The 9659-nt window shown below is 43.9% G+C and overlaps 1 protein-coding gene across 5 annotated transcripts in view; it reads right to left on the bottom strand.

The window, feature by feature from the left end:
* SPRED1 (sprouty related EVH1 domain containing 1) overlaps window positions 1-3405 on the bottom strand; it is a 122441-nt gene extending 119036 nt beyond the window's left edge. For 2 of the 5 annotated variants that reach the window (XM_073348864.1, XM_073348859.1), the window contains exon 1: window positions 2400-3405. In XM_073348864.1, coding sequence (XP_073204965.1) covers window positions 2400-2431 — 32 coding nt within the window. In that variant the 5' untranslated portion in view covers window positions 2432-3405. The remainder of the gene's footprint in view (window positions 1-2399) is intronic. The other 3 variants (XM_073348862.1, XM_073348863.1, XM_073348858.1) reach the window with 2 other exon arrangements.
* Between the last annotated feature and the right edge of the window lie 6254 nt (window positions 3406-9659).

Consider the following 9659-nt stretch of genomic DNA (forward strand, 5'->3'; position numbering starts at 1 on the left):
AAGTGTTCTGCTCCTTTGATATTTAAAAAGGTCTTTTCAGCAAGAGAAAAGTGTCTATATATGAAAGTGACTATATATAAGAGAAAAATATTTCCTTTTCACTGACTTTTCAATTTTAGCGATCTGAGGAATTAGTTAACAGAAGATACAGCATTATCTAAGATGTGATTTTCAAGTCAATGTCATCTCATTAAGGTTAGACTTATTAGAAACACTAGCATCTGATATTCCTTGATATAGAAATAAATAGTAGTGTTCTACTGATAACAAAAAATAATTTGAATTGTTTATTGCTATGGGAATTGGCAAAATGGTTAATATTTTGTCTTGAAAGCAATGCAACAAAATGCACTGGTAAATTTGGTTTTTTGGTATTTTATTTCTGATTCACTGTTCCTAAATACGAAAGGTTTCAGAGTAACAGCCGTGTTAGTCTGTATTCGCAAATAGAAAAGGAGTACTTGTGGCACCTTAGAGACTAATCAATTTATTTGAGCATAGCTTTCGTGAGCTACGGCTCACTCCATCGGAGCTGTAGCTCACGAAAGCTTATGATCAAATAAATTGGTTAGTCTCTAAGGTGCCACAAGTACTCCTTTTCTTTTTCCTAAATATGAAATTACCCTAATTATCTTCTTAACACTCCTTTCCTTAATAAATTTTGAAATTTAATAAAGAAAGTGATTTCTGGATTAATGTCTCTTTGAAAGCAATCTTCATTTTAAAAACAAAAAAAGAAAATCAGCAACAAAAAGTACAGGTTTCTCCAGGCTCCCTAGCAATAAGCAGTCTCTCCCCCATTGCACTCTAACATAAACTTCTTAGTCTCTCTTTCTATGCAGATCTAATCTGCAAGTCTGTTCAGTACAGACAGTGTACTGCACTGTGAATGGACAGCCAGGTATTTTATGAATGGAGTAGATCACGTGCTCCCAGCACCTCCCCGAGCTGATATTTCCCACATAATTCTGTCAACAAGCAATTTTTTTTTAAAAAAAAAAATACAAGTAGACCTGGAAATCCTAACGTTCAAACTTCCTACAACAACCAGTCCGTTGACGTGCAGGAAAAGGCCTCTACAATTTGAAAGGCAGGTTTTGTTGAATGTCAACGGTGATGGTTTAATGGTTTTTTTTTATGAATGGAGATTGTGGTATGCAAATTAGAACGATTCACAAAAAAGAAAACATGGCGACTGCTTCTGCCTCGTTACACCGATACTGAAGCAATTCACCTTCTAAACCACCTCAGTGTAATGCTTCGTGCTTTACAGACTGGAGCTCAGGATTTCTCAAAACTCTTGTTATCCAACTTTGAAAATGTAGTCAATGTTTTAAAAAGAAAAATGCTTTTCCTTAACGAGGTATATCTTAAGGAATGAAGGTTTTATTTAGAGGAATGCATGCAAATAATTTGCCTCCCACTGCCAATGACATTTTTGTCATATAAATTAACTCACTATTAAAAATATTTTTTTTAAAAAGCACACGACTGTTATTTTCCATCACCAAGAGTTGTCTCTGCACTATGACGAGCCACATCACTCGTAAAACAAATTATTAGCAAATGACTAAATTGTAAATCATTATTCTGGAAAGGATTACACAGCCTGTAGCAGTCAGAGCCAACAGTAACCCTTATGCACTTTATACCCTTAAGTGTTTCTGATAACGACTGAGATCAACCCACCGCAAAATACTTTGCGCTTCTGTTTTTCAACGCCATAAGACACATTTACTAGTAGAATATTATTTCTTCCACTCCATCCAAAATGTAAGTATCACAGACTAATAGGATAAATGGGTAGGACAAATATCTAAAAACCACATGAGGCCGACTGATTATCCAAGCTAGGTACATTAAAAATGTACGAGACTTGCTTTTCCCTTAAAAAAGAAGTCACAGCAGCTCATTTAAAAACAAACCAAAAAAAGCGTTAGGGAAAGGTTTAAACTTTATTTGCATTGAGTCATCCAATTAAAATTCAGCAGCAGTCTCCTGCAGGATGAAGCTCCCACACCCTAGTTTCCATGTGCAACATCTAGGAGATAAGATTTGATCCCAGGCGGCATGTGGAAGAGCGGGGTGCACTGTCAGTATGTTTGGACATTAAACCCCCACCGTTCCCCACCTTCAACATGCTACCTGGCCACTTTTTTGTCATGCTGTAATTGCACAGCACTTTCATAGAGACTGGCTCCCAATCTTTATGAAAGAAGCTCCTCAACCACAAGAAGAGACCCTCAGGGTCTCCGTACGGGTACGGACTGATGCGCAATATACACACGGGCACAGACCATCCAAAAAGCTAGAGCAACGCAGCGTTGAAATGCCAAAACGTAAAAGCAGGGGAGCCAGGAAACGGAGGAATCCGACGAAGATTAATAATATTTGCTTACTCGTTGTTAGAAGTCGCCGTCTCTTCGCTCATTTTCTCCTCACCGCGATCCGACAGCGAGATGGAGCAGCAGCAGCACCGACGCAGCCAGGGCGCAGCAAGAACTCACCAGAAACCTCACCATTGTTAACCCCCGGATCTGCCTCCCCGAGGGGAAGCACTAGCAACGCGGCAGGGGCAAGGGCAAGTCTTTCATCCGAGAGCCGCAGGGGACTTGGCTGTCCGGCGCTGGAGCGCAGCCCCCTGCCTCAGCGATGGTGGCAGCCGCAGCCCCTCCGGTCTTCAATGGGAGCAGGCTGGCGCCGGGGGAAGAGGAAGGCTCCCAGCAGCAGTGGACTCCGCGCCGCCGTCCTCCTGCTGCAGCTCATCTCCCGCTGCAGCTCCCTTCCGTGCCCTCCGCCTCCTCGCCGAGCGGGCTCTCCCCTCGCAGCGCGCCCCGGGGCAGCGGGGAGGGGAGCAGCCGCGGCAGAAATTCCTCCGACCAGCAGCGGCCGCGATCCGGGGGGGAGCGGGGGAGGAAGGAAGTGGCGGGGGCAAGTCACCCACCCCTCCCTCCGCGAGCAACAGCCCCGAGCGAGGAACAAGCCGGGCGGCCCCGGGGGGTGGGGGTGGGGGTGGAGCGGGGAGGCGCTGTGAGGCAGCTGGGGGGATGGGGCGGCGGGGTGCGTCACGGCTGTTTGTGTGCGGAGAGGGGCAATGGGGGCGAGGAGCCAGCGGGCGTCCCGCGGCGGGGCGGAAGGGAGAAGCCCCCAGCCGGAGGCGGCGATAAGTTCAGCAGCCGCGTTCCGGCCCCAGCAGCAGCAACTCCATTAGCCGCAGCCCCGCGCTCTCCTCCCACCGCCTCCTCGCAGGAAAACTGGGCGGAAGCGTTGACTTCAGGCTCCTTCCGCCGCCACAGCTTAAATCCCACTAACCACGGGAGGGGGCCGGCGGCAGAGAAAATAATCCCCTCGGGCCCCCCCGCCCGCCGCTAGAGAGGCCTGCAGCGCCTCCCCTCGCAGTGTCTCCAGGGCAAGCTAGTTTCCTGAAAGTAGTTCCTTCCCTTCCACTCACTTCCCAAGGAGTTGTCAGTGTCACACACACACACTCGCAGAAGCGCGGAGGGATCTATAAAGCACTGCAAGCGACCCCCCCCTCCCCCCGTGTGCAAGATCCTGTGGCTGTATGTATGTGTGCGAGGCAGAACCGAAGAGAGCTAGCAAGAGAGCTGGAGCTGCTGCCTGACTGCCTGCCAGGTCTGGGAGGGTGAGGGCCCAGAGGCTGCAGGGCTATAACGCAACCCTTGCACAGTGTAGGCAACTCGCTTCCAGTCCTGCAAAGTTGGATCGGCCGGTGCTGTTCCCTTCCTGTACGGGCTGGAGTCGTTGGCCGGCAGGGAGGCTGCCCTGGTGCAGCACAAAGCGCGTACATGGCACAGGCTCATCTGTTACTCTGCACATAAAGTGGGCTCTGCTGCCACACTGCAAGGGGGCGGACCGGGTTAATGCACGCAGCGCTAGTGCTGAGGTTGCATTGCTGCACCACAAAACATTGCACGGCATTCATCTAGTTCTGCTGGGCTAAACTGTATTTGCTTCTATTCACGAAGGAGGGAATGGGTTAATCTATAAGGAGCCTGCTCCCATGGAAAGCAGTGGGATTTTTGCCATTGAGTTCAGTGGGAACAGGATGCTGCTCCGGTTACATGCCAATAGCTGCTGCAGAACATGCTCATTGAATGCATTAATCTTCTTGCCAATGCAAGGAATCAATATACTTTCTGTAAACCTGAGCCAATGCTTTTCTGTCCATTCAATCATTTTTTTAATGCATGGATTTGTTTCTGACAGGCTTGGAGGGGGTTTGCTAATAAGCACGAGGTGTAAGATTGCAGACATGGAGGAATGCGGGAAGGGATAGTGTTTGCCGTCAGAGGTTGTTGAAGCGTGGCCTGACACACTTCAAACAAATGCCTCTCCTTCTACAGTACACGCAGGAGGCCTGAGACTGCAATTTATCCTTACTATCAGAGTTCGCATAGACACATGCAAAGTGTGCTTAGTGAATCAAACGTTTCCTCCTTAAACGGTCTTAGAGGCTTGGCAGGCTTCTTTACCAATGTGGATGTAACTCTGGGATATCAGCAACAACAGCACCAATGTCTCTTTGTTTTGTCTTGGGGAGAGGAGGAGGCGACTAGCAGAGGACAGAACTGAATCTTTAGTAGATTATACTTTCAGTGTGTCCTCCTTTACCTAAATTCTTAATTGATGCTGCTTTTAGGAACAACAATAGAATGGAAAATCTAGAAACATGGTTAAATTGTTAAGGATGTGCTATGCTTGGCTTTAATCCATCCAGTTTAAATCCTTGTGGATGCATTATCCATAAAATGCACATTACTCACTGTACCCTTTCAGTTTTGAAGAGAGCCCTCTTTATAATTAGTTTCTTAATTGTGTAAAATCTGGAAGCAGTTTACCTGTGTAGTTTATTACATGATGACAGAAGAGAAACAGTATTAAAAGGTATATACAGTGATGGTGTAGTTGTGTTGGTTCCAGGATATTAGAGAGAGAAGGTGGGCAAGGTAATACCTTGTATTGGACCAACTTATGTTGGTGAGAGAGAGAGACAAGCTTTTCCACTTATACAGAGCTGGGAAGAAGAGCTCTGTGTGAGCTTGAAAGCTTATCTCTCTGACCAACAGAAGTTGGTTCAGTAAAAGATACTACCTCAGCCACCTTGCCTCTCATGAAAAATATATGAAACACAGACTTGGCCTCCTCTCTAAAACAAACACACAATAAAATGGAAGTACTTGTAACTGTTCCAGGATAGGTACACAGGAGGAGGTGGGTTTAAAAAACCCAGCTGTAACCCTTTTCAGGACCTTATATAGTAAACGTGTTACCGTAGAAGAGCTTCTTTGCCTGATTTAACTGAAAATTAGAGATACAATGAAACTTGCTCTAAAGGTTATCTCCCTCTCTTATGGGGCCCCTTATAATTATTCCACATTTCCAATATAATTTTGTTTCACTTCTGTTGGTCAAACAGTTTCTTACTGACCATCTTGGGTAGTTGCTTAGAACAGGTTTCCCTTTCTCAGTAGATGTGGTGTCTTTTGTGTTCAAGTTTCAGCAATTGTTCCCAGAAATGTTTTTGTGAGGAACTGTCCTTTGCTCAATGAGTGAAGCAGTCCAAGAAGATGCTACAATGAGAGGTATCTTATATTTATTTGTATTACTATAGCTCCTAAAAGCTCTAGTCATGGACCAGGACTCCATTGTGCTACGAACTGTACAAACATACAGCAACAATGATGATCTCTGCCCCAAAGAGCTTACACTTTTTTTAGTTTGTTTGTTCCTTCTGTCAAGGAACTTCAACAGAACCATTTTTAACTAACACAGGACGATGTATTGATGCACAAAGGTCCTTCTTTTATACATATATTAAGTTCCTTATAATATTCCTACTGATAGCAATTTGGTGTGTGTAAAAAGCGTTCTAACTTAAATATAATGGAACAATTACAGTAAACTGCCATCACCCTTTCTCTAATAATGGCCTTTAACACATATCTCAAACATGCTGTAATAATATTTTCTTCTTTCTCTTAGAAGGATGGTAGGAGGAATAATTAGTAATTGTTTTATAAAAGCATAAGGCATTTACAAATGTAACAATTTTTAAAATGTTCTGCCAAAGACTAGATCAATCATGTGTGGCACAATTCCATTTCAATAAATAAAAATGTATCCATTTTTGTACAAGACATTTACAGTATAATTAAGGCTTCTTTGGGGGTGGGATTTATAAATTTCACTGGGGGTTATTTTTAGCAATTTTTAAATTTTACGTAGATGTCCAGAAATCAGGAGTTTTCAGGGCTTTCTCTTTGTATATACTGTAATGAATAATCTCTTTATAATGTTCTACTTTTATGTAGTGCTGTTTCGAACATTAAGGTGAAGAAGGGAACCTTTAGTGCACACCAGCAGAGCCTACACGGGCCAATTAATGTGCAACATGATAGCGTGCTTTAGAAATCACATTCCCATAGTCTGCATTACTGCTCTGTGCAGACAAACCCGTACATACTAGTAACCATTTCCAGTGTTTACTGGATAAACATTCAATTTCTTTTCTTTTCTATTGGGGTTGTTATATCAGTGTTTATCAGTTAAAACTGAAAACCAGAAGTCCTAAATATAATCTAGCAGAATAAAATTATTTGTATCACAGCATGTGTGTGAAAGAAGGAAAATATTTTTACTCTGAGCCATAGACACAGGATTTATTCTAGTTATCTAAGTGAGAGTGTTTTTCAGTTTACTTTCTGTTTTGAGACTGGCAGATAATGTGATTTCCTGTTAATTTAATCCTTGTTTTATACCGGTTTCAAAGTTTAAATGGCTAAGATCCTTTAAGTTAATAGTTTACAAAGATAAGTTGATTAATATGTTCCAGTACAAGAAATGCTCAGGAATCAGTTCACTTTGTCAGATGATGATATAGCTCTGTTTAGATCCAAATGCAGCAGAGACAGAGGCTCATGAAGTAGAAGAGAATACTTGGAGGTTTTTTTTGTAATTGGGTTTTTAAATATGTTGTTTCACTGTGGTAGTTTATGAGATGAAACATTTTGCAGAGTATCATGAAGACACAAAGGATTTCAAATAACTGCAGCATACTAATCTTCATTTCCCAGAATAGTGGTGTGGAACCTGTAGCCTTTTAAACAGCGGCATTCAAGGGTGTGTCTTAAGAAGAAAATGTGAGCTGCACCTTGCATCTTTTTATCTAAGTGTTATAATGTCAGTACATGGAAGAAGTAGGGAATTCCCGGTCCTCCAATGCCTCCCACCACTTCTTCAACCAGCTATGCCAGCTCTGCTCCTGGGAATATTCCTATGCTGGAGATTCTATAGCAGGAGACGTGTGAGTGATTTCTGCTCCCTTAGGCAGTGTCTGGGAGAGGCAAAGAGAGCAGAACAAGGCAGGGAATCTGCCTCTGTGTTGATTGTGGCACCTTTATTTTTAAAAAGTAGTATTTTAGGCCCATGGGGTAAAAAGGTTGGACATCACTGTCCTAAAATATTTGCAAGGCCTAAATGATCCGGAAAAAGAGGTAAACAGTGAGGTGGCAAAATTTGCAGATGATATAAAATTACTCAAGATAGATAAATCCAAAGCAGACTGCAAAGTATTACAAAGGGATGTCACAGAACTGGATGACTGGGCAACAAAATGGCAGAGGAAATTCAATGCTGGTAAATGCAAAGTAATGCACATTGGAAAACGTAATGCCAACTATACATACAAAAAGATTAGCTGTTACCACTCAAAAAAGAGATCTTGGAGTCATTGTGGATATTTCTCTGAAAATATCAGCTCAATGGGCAGCAACAGTCAAAAAAAAAGCTAACAATGTTAGGAAACATTAGGAACGAGATAATAAGACAAAATATAATAATGCCACTATATAAATCCCTGGTATGCCCACACCTTGAATACTCCTTCTGAAGGTCGAAACAGCAGACTGGACTTCTACATAGAGTGCTTCCGCCGACGTGCACGGGCTGAAATTGTGGAAAAGCAGCATCACTTGCCCCATAACCTCAGCTGTGCAGAACACAATGCCATCCACAGCCTCAGAAACAACTCTGACATCATAATCAAAAAGGATGACAAAGGAGGTGCTGTCGTCATCATGAATAGGTCGGAATATGAACAAGAGGCTGCTAGGCAGCTCTCCAACACCACTTTCTACAAGCCATTACCTTCTGATCCCACTGAGGGTTACCAGAAGAAACTACAGCATTTGCTCAAGAAACTCCCTGAAAAAGCACAAGAACAAATCCGCACAGACACTCCCCTGGAACACCGACCTGGGGCATTCTATCTGCTACCCAAGATCCATAAACCTGGAAATCCTGGATGCCCCATCATCTCAGGCATTGGCACCCTGACAGCAGGATTGTCTGGCTATGTAGACTCCCTCCTCAGGCCCTACGCTACCAGCACTCCCAGCTATCTTCGAGACACAACTGACTTCCTGAGGAAACTACAATCCATCGGTGATCTTCCTGAAAACACCATCCTGGCCACTATGGATGTAGAAGCCCTCTACACCAACATTCCACACAAAGACTGACTACAAGTCGGCAGGAACAGTATCCCCGATAATGTCAAGGCAAACCTGGTGGCTGAACTTTGTGCCTTTGCCCTCACCCATAACTATTTCACATTTGGGGACAATGTATACCCTCAAGTCAGCGGCACTGCTATGGGTACCCGCATGGCCCCACAGTATGCCAACATTTTTATGGCTGACTTAGAACAACGCTTCCTCAGCTCTTGTCCCCTAATGCCCCTACTCTACTTGCGCTATATTGATGACATCTTCATCATTTGGACCCATGGAAAAGAAGCCCTTGAGGAATTCCACCATGATTTCAACAATTTCCATCCCACCATCAACCTCAGCCTGGACCAGTCCACAAAAGAGATCTGCTTCCTGGACACTACAGTGCTAATAAGCGATGGTCACATAAATACCACCCTATACTGGAAACCTACTGACCGCTATTCCTACCTACATGCCTCCAGCTTTCACCCAGACCACAACACACGATCCATTGTCTACAGCCAAGCTCTACGATACAACCGCATTTGCTCCAACCCCTCAGACAGAGACAAACACCTACAAGATCTCTATCAAGCATTCTTACAACTACAATACCCACCTGCTGAAGTGAAGAAACAGATTGACAGAGCCAGAAGAGTACCCAGAAGTCACCTACTACAGGACAGGCCCAACAAAGAAAATAACAGAACGCCAATAGTCGTCACCTTCAGCCCCCAACTAAAATCTCTCTAATGCATTATCAAGGATCTACAACCTATCCTGAAGGACGACCCATCACTCTCACAAATCTTGGGAGACAGGCCAGTCCTTGCCTACAGACAGCTGCCCAACCTGAAGCAAATACTCACCAGCAACCACACAACAGAACCACTAACCTATCCTTGCAACAAAGCCCGTTGCCAACTGTGCCCACATATCTATTCAGGGGACACCATCATAGGGCCTAATCACATCATCCACACTAGCAGAGGCTCGTTCACCTGCACATCTACCAATGTGATATATGCCATCATGTGCCAGCAATGCCCCTCTGCCATGTACATTGGTCAAACTGGACAGTCTCTACATAAAAGAATAAATGGACACAAATCAGATGTCAAGAATTATAACATTCAAAAACCAGTT

Source organism: Lepidochelys kempii, chromosome 6 (assembly GCF_965140265.1).
Source record: "Lepidochelys kempii isolate rLepKem1 chromosome 6, rLepKem1.hap2, whole genome shotgun sequence".
Lineage (NCBI taxonomy): Eukaryota > Metazoa > Chordata > Testudines > Cheloniidae > Lepidochelys > Lepidochelys kempii.